A 19,649-nucleotide genomic window follows, 5' to 3' on the forward strand; every position below is an offset into this window, starting at 1 on the left:
AATGTGATGTTCTATGACGATATCGTTATGACAATCATCAATTTTGTCATGAATTATTATCCTTTTATGATGAAAAATAGGTCATTGTCATAGATCCTCCTAGGTCCTAGAATTCACTTGCTCTTTGTGACACTCAATATATTTTTGTCACAAAATATCATCGTAAATCATCATAAATTGTCCAACCTGAAACCTGGGTGCCATCGAATAATAATCTATGACGAATTGCATAATTATTGACGATAATATTTTTGTCATGTTTTGTTGTTTCTCTTATGACGATATTAGTTTCGTCATGGAGGGCATACCATGAAAAGTCAATGACAAAAATTCCTTTGTCACAAAACTTTTTAACTTTCCCCACATAATGAGGCAAAAAAAAACATTTCCCTAGTTACCTCTCGTTCTTCTCTGTCTGTCTCATCTCTTCCAGACCCCTCTTCCCAATCGACCACCAGGGAATGCATATGGCAGCAAATTGAGCACCTCGGGGGCCAAATCGAACCCATACATAGCCAAATCGAGCACCTTGCCCCCCAAATCCATGTCCTCGCCATCCAAATCGAGGTCACCATGGAAAATCAAATGCATGCGCCGCCCAACTCGATCTCACTGCTGCCCAAATTAAACTGGGGCTGAGCAGGGTAGGAGAATGGGGAGGGGGCATTGGGTGATTCCTGCACGCAGCCAAGGAGCAGGGGTTCTTCAAGATGCACAAACACAGCGTCGGTCAGGAGCTCTTGAGGAGATGCGCTAGGAGCATGTTGGAGACTATGTAGCTTGTCGTACCATGCTTAATCAGCATAATAAGCTTTTCCGGCTATTAGCAGTACCATGCGTTTCATTTTCTGCGTAGTTTGATTTGGTGTTTTAGACATGGAGGCAAATTCCCTCCCGTTTCGACAAAATTTCGGGAAGCTTCCATCCCAGCGCGCCAAAATTTTGGTTTAGCCCGCCACCTCGTAGGCCCACATTGTGTGAAATCCTAAGTTTGTACAACAGCATATGAAGCCGCTGCTATCCCCAAAAGGACGTTTGTGTAATTTGCATGCTACTCAGCTAGGATTTCCCCCTTTCTGGTTGCCCACCCGCACCATTCTTCCCCAAATCATCTCTTCTTTCCTCTTCGATTCCGAATGGCACCCCCAAATCAGCACTAGCACCGGCAGTAGCACCAGCATTCGCCCCCAAATTAGATCCTCTCATCCCTCTCTAGTTCGCAATCAACACCTCTACATCCACCACACCAGAAACAAAGTGCAGGAGCACCCAAGAAGAGGAGCAGCGGTGGCAAGAGGTCACCAAACCCTACTGCCTAAAGGTAGGCCTTTCAGATACTGTATGGTTTGGATTTCTCCCCTATACTTTGATTACAGTACATAAGTTTGTCTAACTAATTATTTGAGTTTCCATCTGACCTAGTTTTTGTGTCTAACCATGTACGAACACTAGTATCTGAACTAGTGCCGGTATTTTTTTTACCTAACATACAAATTGGTGTTTGGATGCACGTATCTTCTACTTTTCACCAATGGGAGTGTAGTATTAACTAAGCCTGAATATGAACTAAGCAAATCTTGACAACTACATACAATATTTTTGATTGGTTACTCTCATGCTTTGCTACTTGAACGCCTTTGTTCTTATCTGCATTACAACCAAAATTCAGTCATCAAATCTATTTTAACTAATAGTGCTGATTGATCTTTGAGAGAAATGCCGCATCACCAATATGAGAAGTAGAGGCTTGAGAATATTATGAAGAACAATGCAAGAATGCAATCACTTGGCTTGAGTAGAGTAGCATCAATTCTTAATGAGCTCCACAAAGAACATCATAGTGGCAAGAGCACCATAGAAAAGAACAAGAGTAATAATGGAGAAGAATCTGGATCTGAGTATGATCTTCATGAGGATGAGGGCGATGAAGCAGATGAAGGTCATCATGTCTTGGTAGAGGTGTTGAAGGAGGATGGACGCATACCATCTAGGACCAAAGTTAAGGTGCTGACTCTTCTTTTGGTTACGATCAGTGGTGCTGGGTGTCATCTATATATCATGGCATTCAATGTTACTCTTCTTTAAATTGATTTATGTTTTCATTGATATGGAATAATGTATTATCTTGACACATGTTTTTTTCCCTTTAAGGCTTCCAACATGCCTCCACGAACAAAACCAAAGAAGACAGTGAGAAGCTCATCAGAACCAGATAAAGGAACTAGAGCCACAAGATCAAAATCTGCAGCATGGGCCAGTGGACATGTGGGTGCATTAATTCCTGCAAGCAACTCATCAACACCAGTGCATATTTCTCAACCAAGCTGTGGATATTTTGCTGACTTGATAGTTTGGGAGATAGGTATACTCTTTTGCAGGTTTGATGCTTCAGGATGAAGTGTTGGAACACTTATGTCTTTTGCTTGTGTGAGAGTGATGTGCTCTGCTAGTACAGTAGTATAGTTTTATGACTTCATCAGTTATTTGGATGGTATTTTTGTTTCAAGTGGAGTTGTAAAGGTGGTTATGTACATTTGTCGAACTGCACTTTAAACTGAATGCATTATGGCTTCTCTAATTTTGACATGTGCACATATAATTTGTGATGTCATGTTAAGTAAATTTATGACATCTATTTTATCATAGATTTGTGTGGTTGTGCTGATATTGAATTTAATAGTGAGAAAGTAGAGTGTCAGGGAGTGACAAATTTTTTGTCATATAATATTTCAATTCATGACGATAATTTTTTGTCATAGTATCATCCTGCCCGGGTCCTGCCCAGCCGGGCAACTGTTTTTTTTTGTGATGAAAAACAAGCAATTTATAATGATAATTTGTATGGTCCATGACAAAAAAACTGTCATTAAACCTATCCATATAATGATGAGTTTTCCTTCATCACAGAAAGATATACAATTTATTACGAATTTGAATATTTCGTCATGGTGTACATTCTATGATGCACATACTACGACGACCGCCGTGACACTGAAAATTCGTCATAAATGGTAATCCATGATGAATATTTATTCTTTCTTGACGATTTTTTATCATCATAGAACATCGAAACTCTAGTAGTGTCCGAGAAAACTCCAGATGTCGGTGACATTCTTGGGCTGAACCCAATTGAGAATCTCTTGCACTTTGCTCGGGTCAATGGCAACTCCGCTCTCAGACAACACATGACCCAGAAAAGCGACTTCCTTGAGCCAGAACTCACACTTGCTAAACTTGGCATAGAGTTGGTGATCTCAAAGTCGGCCAAGAACAACTCGGAGATGCTCAGAATGTTCTTCTATAGTCCTGGAGTATATGAGAATGTCGTTGATGAAAACCACGACAAACTTGTCGAGTTCCTCCATGAACACCGTGTTCATCAAATACATGAAGAATGCCATAGCATTCATCAAGCCGAAGGACATGACGGTGAACTCATAAAGTCTGTAGCGAATAGAGAAAGCCGTCTTTGGAACATACTCCGGTCGAACTTTTAAGTCAATCTTTGAGAAAACACGGGCACCGATCAGCTGATCAAATAGAATATCTATCCTAGGAAGCGAATACTTATTCTTGACCGTGACCTCATTCAGCGGACAGTAATTAACACACATCCACAGAGTACCATCCTTCTTCTTCACAAAGAGCGCCGGGGATTCCCAGGGTGATGAGCTCGGACAAATAAAACCCTTCGATAGCAACTCCTGAATCTGCTTCTTCAACTCCACCAACTCATTTGGTGGCATCTTATAAGACTTCTTCAAACCTGGGGCCGTACCAGGCAAGAGATCAATAGAGAATTCCACTGCTCGGTCGGGTGGCATTCCTGGCAATTCTTCTTGGAAGACACCATAAAATTCACATACCACAGGAATATCTAGGAGATCTGTGGGTGTGAATACCTTCAGAGTGTACAAGTGGAGACAACCCTCCCCAAGATGAAGAGAAACCCGATTACCCTTGGGATTCTTAAGAGAAACGACTCTCCTGGCACAATCAAGCTAAGCCCCATACTTGGACAACCAATTCATTCCTAATATGACATCCATTCCTCTAGTATCTAGCAGATCAAATTTGCAGAAAACTGAACTCCCTCAATGAGGATGTTAGCCTTAGGGACAGCTCGGTTGGTTGTCAACTTAGTACCGGGTGCATCAATGTGATAGGCAGAGGGTAGGGTCTCGGTGACCCAATTGTGACTCAAAACATAACTACCCTTGATAAAAGAATGGGATGCTCCTGAATTGAAAAGAGCAACTGCTGGATGAGAGTTCACAAGTAGCGTACCAACGAGCACGTTGTCGTCCTCTCGAGCCTCTTCGTTGGTGATGTGACACACTCGGCCACATTTGGGGACGTGCGTAGTTTGGGAGGCTTGAGGAGTGGGTTGAGTGGGTGGTGGCCTTGGAGCATTCACCACGGCTCCCGGCTTCAGATAAGGGCAATCCCATGCAAAGTGGCCGACGCGCCCATAGTTGTAACACAGGCCGCCGGGGCCACCTATCATCTAGAGATGATGAGAACATGGCTCCTTCGGATAAGAGCAACACTGTTAATAATCTTCAAATCATACAAGGTCCAATTACAAGAGCTCGTGCACGACAATTAAACCACCAGGTGAACTTGTTTCTCGCTGTTCATACTTTCTTTGATGGATTACTACTAAATTTTGGTGATGTTTTATTGACTAGGAACACGGGAGAAGCACCACAAGCTCACCTGGACATCATCACTCAAAGGCCAAGTCTACTCGGATTCAAAATCAAGTCCTAGTCGAACTCCAAAGTCTACTTAGAGTCCTGTAACACCCTGATTTTCAGATTTGTCAAATTTCTAAAATTTTCCAAGATTATTGAATAGCTTCAACAGTAGTATAGGTTTAAAACCTATTTTCTTAATCAATCAATCAAATAGGTTATTATTTTGTGTGCATTGCATGCTGAGTTTTGCTAGGAGTTATTTTTCCTTTTCTTTCTCTTTGGTGTTTTGAGTGAAAAAGATTTTGAAAAGGTTTTTACAAAACTCAGTACTGAATAAGTTAAGGATCTTAGTGGTTGGAATTCAAAATCTTTGAATTCATCATCTATTCAATCCTTGATTATACCTAATCCTTCTCTAGTTTAATTCAAATCTTATCCAAATCCTTGTTTAAAGTCAATCTCTCTTCTTTCTCAAATTCTACCCAAATCCAAATTCAAATTCCTTATCTACTCCTATTCTTGTTCAACCTCATTTTTTCGTTTATCTTAAATTCACTCCAAGCTCAATTCAAATTCAAACCCTATTCAAATTTCTCTGCAAAAGTTTCTTCTCTAAACCCTAGATATACCTAAAGTGTCTTTGGGCTCAATCTTGCTCAGGTCCAAACTCTTAGCCAAGTCTTCTAGATGGCGCAACAAAGGATCCACGAAATCTAGAAATTTTTGCGGAGTTCTGGACAGCCTCATTTTCTCATGAAGTTTTGGAGTTCAAAACGGCCTCAAATGCAAATCTTGAGAATACAAAAGTTGTAGGCCTTGTCAAGAGCTTTGATTTAAACCTATGGAAGTCACCTTTTGAATAATGGAGCTAGGAGTTATGGCCCCCGAAATCAGTGATGCGCAGAGAAGTCTGAGTTCAAATAGTTTATCTTGTGGTGCATTTTTCAAAATCAAGATGACATTTTCAGAAGTTCCAATGACTACCAAAGTTGTAGATCTTTACGAGTACTACAATTCAGAATCAAGAAACATCCAATTTGGAGTCCGGACGATAGAGATATCATCCTTAGAATAGAGAGCTGCGAAAAAGGAAATCGTAACCGACTCGAACTCGAACCTGATTCGTGTTCGGTTTGGACTCCACCTCAACCAGTCGCCTCTAGCCCTATAAATATGAGTTGCACGCCCTCTGCTACCCCTATTCCATGCCCCCAAGCCCTAGAAGTCGCTGTTGCCCTGTCCATGTGTCGCCGGAGCCGCCGCCAATGCCGCTCGTGATGCGCTACGTCATCTTCTCCGTGAATCCTCCTTCCACGACCATCAAAACAATGTGAGGACCCCTTCTTCTCCTCCCTTACAACTTTTCTAGCATCATACTAAGTCCCTAGCTAAGCCCTAGCCCAACCAATGCCCGATCTACGCCGCCACGGTCGTCGTCGTCGCGGACAGCCGCAGGACAGCCGCGCTGTAGCCAATTGGCATCGATGTTCCTGACCAACCAGAGGTCAAATCACCAAGCCCTTTCACCGGTGCATGTACCATGATGTTGTCCACACGCTCAGCAATCAGGTCGCCCATTAGAGCAGCCAAACCGTTGAAATCTAGGTCGACATACCCGCTGTTCGGTTTCTGAACGCGTTCTTCGCGCGCACCGGATTTGCATTCGCGTTTCCCATCAATCCGAAAGCCGTATGGATGCACCAACCATGTCACGGTGTGTCCCATGGAGTCTTCTACGTAACCCTAGGAGCCTATCCCCGTTTGTACAGCGACACGACCAGGACGCCATTGCCAACAACAGCACGTCGCAGCCATCACCCGTCTCATCTCCGTTGATCGTTCTTCCTCTCAGTGGATGATCTACCTAAAACTATGACATAGCATTGTGTTCCCGGGATATATGAACATCTCTATTCAAACGGTTTTTCAAATTTCATAGCCAATCTCCTGGAACGCTAGCGTCTTTGTTCTTGAATCTGTTCGCGGTCACCACCAAACCTAGCTGCAGTCATTGCTGTTTTGCCACTAATTCGGATGACCCTTTCCAAAACCAACCATACCACTGAGTTAATTTTTCCGCGTTCTACGCCATGCTTCCCTCATTTCACTGAAACACCACTGAAGCCGACATCGATGTCTGTGGCCACGCGCCCGATCGTTGTCTTCGACGAAACCCGAACCACCACCGCTACATAGAGCCACCAGTAGTATCCTTAACTGAGAAGTGCAACCTTCGGCCTTTTTGATCCATCATGGGTGGTCTATACTAGATCTTAGCGTATTCCTTCTTTAATCCAAGACGGTACTTGCATATCATGCTAAGTCAGTGCCACATCAATCTCCTTAGCCTAGTCAGCTAAGTCTGGTCTGCCCTACACTTCTTGAATCTTGTGCAATGATGTTATCAAGCCTGACACAGTGATTGTGTAATAAAGTCTTTTTCCCATAGGAAGATAGTTCTGGAAAATCAGCATTTCCTTTTCAGTCTAATCCATCTCTTGAAAGCTATTCTCTTTTCATCTTAACTATAGTTTAGGCGATTCTTGCATATAAATGTGTCTAAAATCATCCCTATCCAACCATAGTATTTTTAAAGTGTTTTAATGATGTTTGGTATGTTGTTCTTAGTGTTTTCCTTTGTGTTATTTGTCGGTAGTTCTCGCAATTAGTCGATAACTTTCCGGAGCAGTTCGAGGGACTTCAAGACCAAGGTTTCGTCAGCACTGAGCAGCATTGGGTAAAAGGTAAGTGTCTTTGATCATCTTGAACCTATGTTTTTAAATGTTTTTTTTTACAAAATTGCATGCAGTGTCTGTCAATATGATGGGTAGTACCTATATTAGGGTTTTCCCTAGATTTTCCTTTATCATCCCTTGGAACTTAGATGGTTTATGGTTAGGTATCTTTGGTGGGTAGATTGCTTAGCCATACTTTTGGGATACTGGGAAGTGTCATAATCTTGACTAATGAACATATGCAACAATAGTGGTTAATTTGTTAATGGTTTAGCAACATGGAACCTTAGGCCTTGAGCAAAGTAGTGTTGTTGATGTTGATGGTTATGTTTTTGGTTTAGTGTTTGCTCAAGTAACCTAAGTAAGGACCTGTTCGTGGAGCGACAACTCAAGAAATATCGTACCAATCACGAGACCTGGTATGGGACAGGCCTAACCTATTAATTAGTGGATTCCAGTTTTTGTGCGTGCCAAACGGAAGAATGGTTGTGTGGGGATGGCAAAGGCCAGAACCATTTGGATTGTGATATGAGATGTGTAGTGGAAGGGAAGGGTGAAAACTTTCCGGAGCTACAAGGCGCAAAAGGGGGCTTCTGGGTGGTGTGAATGCCACTTTGACGGTGGTGAAACCTAGTGGGCATGCACATACTGGATGAAACTTTGTAACGGCATTGTAGTGACTTTCCGGGCGACACACCACTGACGTGTGTTAAGTGTCTAGCTAAGACGGCAACATGGAAATCATGACTTGTGAGGAAAGCTGGACAACCTCTGCAGAGTGTAAAAACTGTTATAACAGTTGTGCTCACGGTTATAAGAGACTTGGATCCTCACATGATTAGTAGGTTGTGGTTATGAATTTGGTTGTGGTTGTGGTTATGATTCTGGTACAAGGAATACTAGATGGTTGTGGTTATAGTTCTGGTACATGGAGTACTAGATGGTTCTGGTTTTGGTAATAGTATAGAGAGTACTAGATTGTTATGGTATGCAAGGTGGGAAGCCTTGTATGCCAGGTGTTGGATTGTATGGGTTACATCCACTTAATAATTGTTTAATGCTTTAGAGTCCAAATATATTTTTATTACTCGTATTTACTCCAATATACCATGTGTTAGCCTATTCTTGATATAAGCCTGCATATCATTATTGTTCCCACACTTGCTGAGCGCATTATGTGCTCACACTTGCTATTTTCCCTATGCTATGCGACATGTATGCTGCTGCTCAATGAGTGAAGATGTTGAAGATTATCAAGACGAGGTTGTGATGTTCTAGGCGCGTGTCTCTCGGTCGGTTGCCTGCGGTGTTGTTGGGCACCAGTGCTTCTGTTCCGCCACAGATATCTTAATAGAAGACAATATATGTCAATTGTTGTAAGAGTTTAACGTTTATTCTATAAAAGTATTGCTTTTGTTACTTCACCTATGACGTCCTTATATGCGTTGAACATCCTGAGCACACATAAGCCGCATCTAGTTTTGGCCGTTAAAACCGAGTGTGACAAGTCCCATGATATCATGTCACTAAAACGGGCATAATTCTCGCATACGAAGTCCAATTGAGGTGATCTTGGACATTCTGGAAAGCTTATGATACGGTAAGAACTGTTTGTTGGATATAATGGATTAAAAAAATCATACTTTTCTTATTTTTTATTTTTAGTGCTTTCTTTTACCTAAAAAAAAAAGAAAGCTATAAGTAAAAGCAAAGACCTTAATTTTACTTTACACGATTTTTTTTTTACTTCATTTTTTCTTTCTTTTGTTACTCAAGTCGAAGAAGTATGATAATTTTATAACTATCAACTGCCAATCTTTTCATTGGCATAGTTTATTTGGTTAATAGTTAATTGTTTTTGTTACAGAAAAATATATTAGTAAATAAATTAATTCAACTTTTTTGGAGGTTGATAGTTTATTTGTTAGAGAAGAGTAGATCCTTCTCATTTCAAGATTGATCATCTCGAGTTCTCTGTTCAGGGTGGAAATTCCATAATAAATAAGTCTTAAGCAAACTATTTTATTCACCTTTTTCGAACTATGTTTCATTCATATGATAGAATATGGGTTTAAATACATTGGATCTTTGCAAAGTCTTCCCTGATAAATACTTATTTCTTTTATTCATATTTCTCCAAAGATAGCAAGTTTGAATTAGTATACAAAACTAATGACTATTCATGATTCCATCCATATTGGATCAATTCTCGATACCACTTTGCAATGAAATTAGAGGAATGTTATGGTAAACTTCGTTTAAAACGATATGGTAGAAAGCAACGTGCGACTTGAAGGACATGATCGATTGTGGATTTTGCTATCCATCATTTTCCATAGTAATGAAAATGCTCTTGGCTCGACATAGTCTATTCTATTCGTCCCGAACCGAATTTGCGCTGGGTTGTTTATAAGTAAATAGTACACCATGGAGGTCGAGAGGTCAAAATTTCTTTTTTATCAAGGGAAAGAATCTAGGGTTAGTGAAAACTAATAAATTAGGCCAACTTTGTCAGTCTATCCTTAATATAGAAATCGAAAGAAAATAAGAAAAAAGTCCAATTTTGGAAGATTGGAAAAACTTTTTCAATTAAAAGGCTATCAGAATCAATCGTTCATATGCGATTTCTTTCGTATTCGATTTCTATAGAAGCGGGAAATGCTTTATCAAAGGAAATAAGAAAAAAAGAAAGGGTATGTTGCTACTCTTTTGAAAGAAAAAAGAATAGGAATTCCCGAAGTAATGTCTAAACCCAAGGATTTCACAAATCAAAGATAAAGGATTCCGGAACAAGTAAACACGATTTTCAACCGTCTCAACAATAGAATTAGATTAGAATAAGGAATAAAAGTCAATTTGTTCGAGATGAGATAAAGAAAAAAGTTTAGAGACAACTCAAAAAAATTTGAAGGATTTTTCTTTTGAAGTCTGTTAGTCAAAATTAGCCAACTTGAGTCATGAGTATAAATGAAATTTGTTTTTTCTTTTCTGTAAGGAAATTAATGCAAGTCATAGTCTAATTTCTATCTACTTGTATTGTAGACATAAATTCGAATCATTTTCTCAAGCCGTATGAGGAGAAAACCTCCTATACGTTTCTAGGGAGGGGGGGGGGGCATTGTTTATCTATATCTATCCCAATAAGCTGTCTATCGAATTGTTGTAATTGATGTTCGATCTCAAAGAGAAGGAAGAGATCTTCGAAAAGTAGGTTCTTATGATCCGATAAAGAATCAAACTTGTTTAAATGTTCCTGCTATTCTCTATTTCCTTGAAAAGGGTGCTCAACCTACAAGAACTGTTTATGATATTTTAAGGAAGGTAGAATTCTTTAAAGATAAAGAAAGAACTTTGAGTTAATTGAAGAACTAAATGAATAAAAAGGTAGGATAGGGTAACTAGTACCCCTTAATTATTTAGACACAATTTGCCTCTTTCTTAGTCCTATTTTTTTTTGCTGCATTTATGTCGTGCCAATCCAACAAAAGCCCTTATTTTATTTCCTTTTTTATCTAATTGGTTTTCTTACGATTGTATTTCCATTGACAAAGGTCTATTGAACAAATAGAATTTGTAGATAGATAGGTCTCTTTATCGTCACTCCATATTAGGTATTTCTGTCTACACTTCGCTCAAATGATAGGGTTGCCCCCCTTGCATGTACTCTCATACACATACAAGATTATTTTATTTATTTAAATAAAAGTTGCTAAAAAAATGACTATTTTTCCATTGTAATTGGGGCCGCTCCTTTTTTAACCTTCGTGAAATTTAACCGTATCTGTTCATTTTGGTATTTTAATGTTTTTAATGGGTGACAAAATCTTTCTTTTGATGTCTTGCTAAGTCAATGTTTTGGCAGGAGCGTCTGGTGTAATTCCATCGATTTTTGGATTTCGATCGTATCTAAGATCCTATTTTATCTGGGTTGCTAACTCAATGGTAGAGTACTCGGCTTTTAAGTGCGACTATGATCTTTTACACATTTGGGTGAGGCAACAAATTCTTCCAGACTCTTGATAGAGTCTAGAAGACTGTGACTGATACTCAAAGGTAATGAACGGAAAAAATAGCATGTCGTAATAAAATCAATTTTTTTTAATAAAAAATTATGATTTTCTAGGTCTAGTGAATAAATGGATAGAGTCTGACTCTAATTCTGGTAAAATAAAAAGCAACGAGGTTAACTTCTTAATTGGAATGATTCCCCGATCTAATTAGACGTTAAAAATAGATTAGTGCCTGATGCGGGGAAAGGTTGGGTTTTCCTATGAGTGGACCCTTGACTTTTTTTTAGAAATCCTAATTATTCTTGATTATGGATTGAAAAGGGATGTTATGAATTGAGCGTGTAAAAGAAGCAGTATATTGATAAAAAGACTATATTCCAAAGTCAAAAGAGCGATTGGCCTGCAAAAATAAAAGATTTGTTCTTTTTTGTAATTAGAACAAACATAAACTAATTCGATAGAAAAAGATCCATGGATTAAACTTCCTTTCTTTCCAGGGTTTGTATTAAAAAAATGCAACACCCTGTTTTGACCATATTGCACTATGTCATCATTTGATAAACCGAGAAATGCTTTTTTTCTCTGATTCAAGTAGAAATACAAATGGAAAAATTCGAAGGGTATTCAGAAAAACAGAAATATTGTCAACAATACTTCGTCTACCCACTTCTCTTTCAGGAATATATTTATGCATTTGCCCATGATTATGGATTAAATGGTTCCGAACATGTGGAAATTATAGGGTGTAATAACAAGAAATTTAGTTCACTACTTGTGAAACGTTTAATTATTCGAATGTATCAGCAGAAGTTTTAAATTAATTAGGTTAATCATCCTAACCAAGATCGATTGTTGGATCACAGCAATTATTTTTATTCTGAGTTTTATTCTCAGATTCTATCTGTGGGGTTTGCGATCGTTGTAGAAATCCCATTCTTGCTAGGAGAACTATCTTGTCCGGAAGAAAAATAAATACCAAAGTTTCAAAATTTAGAATCTATTCATTCAATATTTCCTTTTTTAGAAGACAAATTTTTGCATTTACATTATCTATCACATCTAGAAATACCCTATCCTATCCATTTGGAAATCTTGGTTCAACTCCTTGAATACCGGATCCAAGATGTTCCATCTTTGCATTTATTGCGATTCTTTCTCAATTATTATTCGAATTGGAATAGTCTTATTACTTCAATGAAATTGATTTTTCTTTTGAAAAAACAAAATAAAAGACTATTTCGATCCCTATATAACTCTTATGTATCAAAATATGAATTTTTCTTGTTGTTTCTTCGTAAACAATCTTCTTTCTTATGATTAACATCTTCTGGAACCTTTCTGGAACGAATCCACTTTTCTAGGAAGATGGAACATTTTGGTGTAATGTACCCAGGGTTTTTTCGGAAAACCATATGGTTCTTTATGGATCCTCTTATGCATTATACTTGATATCAAGGAAAAGGAATTCTTGCATGAAAAGGAACTCTTCTTTTGAAGAAGAAATGGAAATCTTACCTTGTCAATTTCTCGTAATATTTTTTCTCTTTCTGGACTCAACTACAAAGGATCCGTATAAACCAATTAACAAATTCTTGCTTCGATTTTCTGGGGTACCTTTCAAGTGTACCAATAAATACCTTGTTAGTAAGGAATCAAATGCTAGAGAATTCTTTTCTAATAGATACTCGAATGAAAAAATTTGATACTATAGTCCCCGCTACTCCCCTCATTGGATCCTTATCAAAAGCTCAATTTTGAACTGGATTGGGGTATCCTATTAATAAACCCGTTTGGACCGATTTATCAGATTGGGATATTCTTGATCGCTTTGGTCGGATATGTAGAAATCTTTTTCATTATCATAGTGGATCTTCAAAAAAATGGACTTTGTATCGACTAAAATATATACTTCGACTTTCATGTGCTAGAACTTTAGCTTGTAAACATAAAAGTACGGTATGAACTTTTATGCAACTATTGGGTTCAGTATTTTTAGAAGAATTTTTTACGGAAGAAGAGCAAGTTTTTTCTTTGATGTTCACCAAAACAACTCACTTTTATTTCCATGGATCACACAGTGAGCGTATTTGGTATTTGGATATTATCCGTATCAATGACCTGGTGAATCCTCTTACTCTTAATTAATACTTAGACAAAACTAATAAACTAGAAATGATAGATATCAAGATAAAACTTTCACATTTTCCATTCTGAAATGTTCCCCTAAATAAATAGTAGGTGAATCTATTTACTAATTAAAAAAATTAGTGGACTTCCTCCTCGGAATAGAAATAGGCTATTTCTACATATGGAAAGTTGTGTGCAATGAAAAATGCAAGCACGATTTGGGAGGGGTTTTTTTTCTATTGTAATAAGGAAGAATTATCTACTCCATCTGACTAGTTCCGAGTTCGAGTCCTGGGCAACCCATATGGAAAATAGAAAAGAGCAATCTGAGTTTTGAATTTTCACTCACTTCATTTACAAAATATTTTGGTTTGGTGAATTTTGTTATATGGAAATCCAATCGTTGGGGCTCGCTTGGTTGACATTGGTATATAAGCTATGTTATACTGTTAAATAACAAGCCTTCTATTATCTATTTTATTTCTAGTTAATACGTGTGCTTGAGAGTCCTTGCAATTTGAATAAACCAAGATCTTACCATGACTGCAATTTTAGAGAGGCGCAAAAGTACAAGCCTGTTGGGTCGCTTCTGCAACTGGATAACTAGCACCGAAAACTGTCTTTACATCAGATGGTTCGGTGTTTTGATGATCCCTACCTTATTGACCGCAACTTCCGTATTTATTATCGCCTTCATCGCTGCCCCTCCAGTAGATATTGATGGTATTCGTGAGCCTGTTTCTGGTTCTTTACTTTATGGAAACAATATTATCTCTAGTGCCATTATTCCTACTTCTGCGGCAATCGGATTGCATTTTTACCCAATTTGGGAAGCTGCATCTGTTGATGAATGGTTATAGAATGGTGGTCCTTATGAGCTAATTGTTCTACACTTCTTACTTGGTGTAGCTTGTTATATGGGTCATGAGTGGGAACTTAGTTTCCGTCTGGGTATGCGTCCTTGGATTGTTGTTGCATATTCAGCTCCTATTGCAGCTGCTACTGTTGTTTTCTTGATTTACCCTATTGGTCAAGGAAGTTTCTCTGATGGTATGCCTTTAGGAATATCTGTTACTTTCAACTTTATGATTGTATTCCAGGCGGAGCACAACATCCTTATGCATCCATTCCACATGTTAGGTGTAGCTGGTGTATTCGGCGGTTCCCTATTCAGTGTTATGCATGGTTCCTTGGTAACCTCTAGTTTGATCAGGGAAACTACTGAAAATGAATCTGCTAATGAGGGTTACAAATTTGGTCAAGAGGAAGAGTCTTATAATATTGTAGCTACTCACGATTATTTTGGTCGATTAATCTTCCAATATGCTAGTTTCAACAACTCTCGTTCTTTACACTTCTTCTTGGCTGCTTGGCCTGTAGTAGGGATCTGGTTCACTGCTTTAGGTATTAGCACTATGGCATTCAACCTCAATGGTTTCAATTTCAACCAATCTACAGTTGATAGCCAAGGTCGCATTATTAATACTTGGGCTGATATCATCAACCGTGCTAATCGTGGTATGGAAGTAATGCACGAACGTAATGCTCACAACTTCCCTATAGACCTAGCTGCTCTTAAAGTTCCATCTCTTAATGGATAAGGTTTTTCTACTAACATATAGAAATTTTAAAGGAAGGAAATCCAGAAATACCCAATATCTTGTTCCAACAAGATATTGGGTATTTCTTTGTTTATTCTAAATCTTTCTATTCTGAATTCAGTTAACAACGAGATTTAGTATCCTTTCTTGCACTTTCATAACTCATGAAATGCCGAGTAGGCATGAATTCCCCCAATTTGCGACCTACCATAGGACTTGTTATGTAAATAGGTATATGTTCCTTTCCATTATGAATTGCGATTGAATGGCCAACCATTGCGGGTAGAATGCTAGATGCCCGGGACCACGTTACTATTGTTTCTTTCTCCTCCTTCATATTGACCTTTTATATTTTTTCCAATAAATGACGAGCTACAAAAGGATTTGTTTTTTTTTTGTGTCATAGCTGATTACTCCTTTTTTTCATTTTAAAGAGTGTCATCCTATGTCCACTATCTCGATCGAGGTATGGAGGTCAGAATAAATAGAATAATGATGAATGGAAAAAAGAGAAAATCCTTTAGCTGGATAAGGGGAGGATGTAGCCAAGTGGATCAAGGCAGTGGATTCTGAATCCACCATGCGCGGGTTCAATTCCCGTCGTTCGCCCATCGCATTATTGCAAATTCCAAAAATGCAATTTTCCATATTCCTAGTTACATATTTATTTACGGCGATGAAGAATAAAACTATCACTATATTTTTTCCTTTTACTATTTCTTCTTCCAAGCGCAGGATAACCCCAAGGGGTTGTGGGTTTTTCTCTACCAATGGGGGCTTTCCCTTCACCGCCCCCATGGGGGTGGTCCACAGGGTTCATAACTACCCCTCTTACTACAGGGCATTTACCTAGCCAACACTTAGATCCGGCTCTACCCAAACTTTTTTGGTTCACCCCAACATTACCCACTTGTCCGACTATTGCTAAGCAGTTTTGGGATACCAAACGGACCTCCCCAGATGGTAATCTTAAAGTGGCCGATTTACCCTCTTTTGCAATCAGTTTCGCTACAACACCTGCTGCTCTAGCTAATTGCCCACCTCTTCCACATGTGATTTCTATGTTATGTATGGCCGTGCCTAAGGGCATATCGGTTGAAGTAGATTCTTCTTTTTTCTCAAAAAAACCCCTTCCCAAACTATACAAGCTTCTTCCAAAGCATACGGCTTTCTAGATGTATATGACGATCTCTAGACAGATGGATCTTATATGAATCGTATGATGAAGTACCATATGAGTGGATATAGAAAAGGAATCCAAATCTGCTGAATCGCTTATGTTATGATCTTCTACATCCTAGGTCTCCGCGTTCCGTATTCTGGCTTATGTTCTTCATGTAGCATTTAGATCGAATGACTCTATGAAATTACGTCGATACTTCCACATATTATGGGTAACGTAGGAGACATCCCTATTTTCACCTGGGGGTCTTAATTACCACTGCTTAGCTTTCAATTCGCCTCTGACCATCAAATTAAATGTGAATAACCCGTCCTCCTCTCTTTGAAACAAGGGGCGCTTCCGGTTCCGTGCGTGCTTCAAACAATTTTGTCTTCTCCATATTACCGTATCTCTAGAGTCAATAATTTTCTATGAGGAACTATTGAACTCAATCACTTGCTACCGTTACTCAACAGTTTTCTGTTGAGGTCTATCCCATAGAGGTAGTCAAATTGGATCAGTGATCGATTTCTAGGTTTTGTCGTAAACCTAATTGGTTACTTCCAATTACGTAAGTCAATAGTTCAAACCGCACTCAAAGGTAGGGCATTTCCCATTGATATAGGAACTTTTGTACCAGAAACAATAGTATCTCCAATTATAGCCCCTCTGGGATGTAAAATATATCTCTTCTCATCATCCCCATAGTGTATGAGACAAATGTATGCATTTCGATTAGGGTCATATTCTATGGTTATGATTCTACCAGATATGTCTTTTTGATTCCGTCGAAAATCGATTTTACGGTATAGACGCTTATGACCTCCCCCTCTATGCCTTGTGGTAATGATTCCTCTAGCATTACTACCTTTACCACAATGGTGCCGTCCATGGATCAATTTATTTCGTGGATTGGATTTCACTTGCATGTCTACGGTTCCCTTGCGTGTGCTCGGGATAGGTGTTTTGTATAAATGTTTCGCCGTATTATTAAGTATTCGCCTTTAGTTCTTTTCTCTATCTAGAAGTGGAATAGAATAACCCGGTTGAAGGGTAATGATCATACATCTGTAATGCATTGTATGTCCCAGAATAGGTCCCATTCTTCTACCCTTTCGAGGTAGTCGATGGCTATTCACAGCTACTACCTTAACACCAAAGAAGAGTTCGACCCAATGCTTTATTTCTGTCTTAGTGAATCCCAATTCGACATTAGAAGTATATTGATTCTTTCCCAATAAACAAAGACTCTTTTCTGTAAATACTATGTATTTGATTCCATCCATAAATCGACTTTCCCTCTGATGCTCTGAGTTCCAGTATCAATAAGAATTCGAGTTCTTATTGTTCTTATGTTATGGTATGAATAAACCATATCAATTCGTTATGTATGGATGATGGGTGAGATTTCATGGATAGAGAGCCAGTTCCAATAGACTTATGGAACGTTCCCGTTCGCGTGCATCCAGTAGGAATTGAACCCTCAAATTTACCAATTATGAGTTGGGCGCTTTAACCATTCAGCCATGGATGCTTAACAGGGATCATCGTACATCATAAATAACCAATTTTCATATAGAAAGACATATAATAGAAAAATGTAATCAAAAATATTCAGAGATGGCAAATATTCGGAAATGACTATGAAAACACCTCTCTGGATCCTCGAATTGAAAGAGAGATTGAGAGGGATCAATAATCCTAATTCTCTCTATTTGGAATGGATCCATTTGAGTCTGACTCATAGTGATCATTTCTCTTTAGCAAAGAATGACCTTGGTTATCAAAGGATTGAACAACCAGGATCCATTTACTTATGATACCTAGTTGACATTGCTAACAAGGATCTACTGAATTATGAGTTTAATAGATCCTCTTTAGCAGAAAGACGTATATTTCTTGCTCATTATCAGACAATCACTTATTCCAAAACCTGGGGCTAATCGTTTTCATTTACCATCTCATGGCAAACCCTTTTCATTCCGCTTAGCCCTATTAGGTATTTTAGTGATAGGTTATATAGGAACTGGACGATCCTATTTGGTCAAATACCTAACGAAAAATTCCTATTTTCCTTTCATTAAGGTACGAGGGCTTCTTATTCCACAAGAACGAAAGCACCTTTTCATTCTTTCATATACTAGGGGTTTTTACTTGGAAAAGACAATGTTCCATACTAAAGGATTCGGGTCCATAACCACAAGTTCCAGTGCACTAGATCTTGTAGCACTTAGCAACGAGGCCCTATCCATTAGTATTCCACATAAGAAATCCATTATAGAAACTAATACAATTAGATTAGCTCTTCATAGACAAACTTGGGGTTTGTGAGCCAAGATAAGACCGGCTCGGGATCATGGGACCCTTTTCTATCAGATAGGAGGGGATCTTGTACAAAATAGACTTCTAAGTAATAACCCCATAGATCCTATACCTATCTATATAAAGAGGCAATCATGTCAGGAAGCGGGTTTTTCTTTGGCCAAATGGTACTTCGAACTTGGAACGAGCATGAAGAGATTAACGAGACTTATTTCTCTTTTGAGTTTTTCTAGCGGACCAGTCGCGCAAGATCTTTGGTCTTCCCCTGGAACCGATGAAAAAGTGGGTCGCTTCTTATGGACTCGCTCAGAATGATTCTTCTCTATCTATAGTTCATGGCCTATTAGAAGTAGAAGGTCCTCTGGTGAAATCCTTACCGACAGAAAAAGATTGCAGTCGGATTGATAATAATCGAGTGCCATTACTTCGTCGGTCCGAACCAAGGAATCCGTTAGAAATGTTTTGAAATGGATATTGTTCTCTCTTTGATCAGGGATTGCTATATAAAATGGGTAAGTCACTAATCGAATCCCTTTGACAAATCGGGTGTCATATTAGATATCATATTCTATATATATAGAAATATCATAAAATAGACATAGAATTTTTGGTTGGGAATTTCGAATGAATCATTGAGTGAAAAAGGAGCAAAGAATGACAAAAGATGAGACTCTACTAGTCTTCACTCTTGTGGTTTCCTCGGTTTCTGTTTTCTTATTCGGGATCTTGCTTTTCATGGTTCTCATCTCTGCAACTCATGATTTTCGCGAGAGAACCAAATCCACGTTGGTGAAGATCATGATTTGGGCTGATATAGTAGTTATTACCTTTGCAATTGTGGTTCGAATCTATCCGATCTTTATCTTTTTGCTCAACGAATGAATAAAACCCCTTGTTGAAGCCCTTTATGATAAGCTTCCCTGGATCTGGGAACTTTCTCTTTCACGGTATTGGGATCGTTTGATCGATTTCCTTGATCGCTACTTATGGGT

At 38.6% G+C, this 19,649-nt stretch overlaps 1 protein-coding gene and 2 pseudogenes across 1 annotated transcript; 2 read left to right on the forward strand and 1 right to left on the reverse strand.

The window, feature by feature from the left end:
- The first annotated feature begins 11,981 nt into the window (after window positions 1-11,981).
- LOC133907886 (maturase K-like) lies at window positions 11,982-13,736 on the forward strand (annotated as a pseudogene).
- Window positions 13,737-14,003: 267 nt separating this feature from the next.
- On the forward strand, window positions 14,004-15,197 carry LOC133907529 (photosystem II protein D1-like; annotated as a pseudogene).
- A 43-nt stretch (window positions 15,198-15,240) lies between these two features.
- LOC133907262 (large ribosomal subunit protein uL2cz/uL2cy-like) lies at window positions 15,241-17,863 on the reverse strand. The gene is made up of 3 exons (XM_062349261.1): window positions 17,829-17,863; window positions 16,931-17,337; window positions 15,241-16,280 (listed from the first exon to the last, which is right to left on the reverse strand). Exons 1-3 carry the CDS (start codon window positions 17,861-17,863, stop codon window positions 15,838-15,840), a joined length of 885 nt encoding a protein of 294 aa, XP_062205245.1. The 3' UTR covers window positions 15,241-15,837.
- Between the last annotated feature and the right edge of the window lie 1,786 nt (window positions 17,864-19,649).

Source organism: Phragmites australis, chromosome 24 (assembly GCF_958298935.1).
Source record: "Phragmites australis chromosome 24, lpPhrAust1.1, whole genome shotgun sequence".
Taxonomy (NCBI): domain Eukaryota; kingdom Viridiplantae; phylum Streptophyta; class Magnoliopsida; order Poales; family Poaceae; genus Phragmites; species Phragmites australis.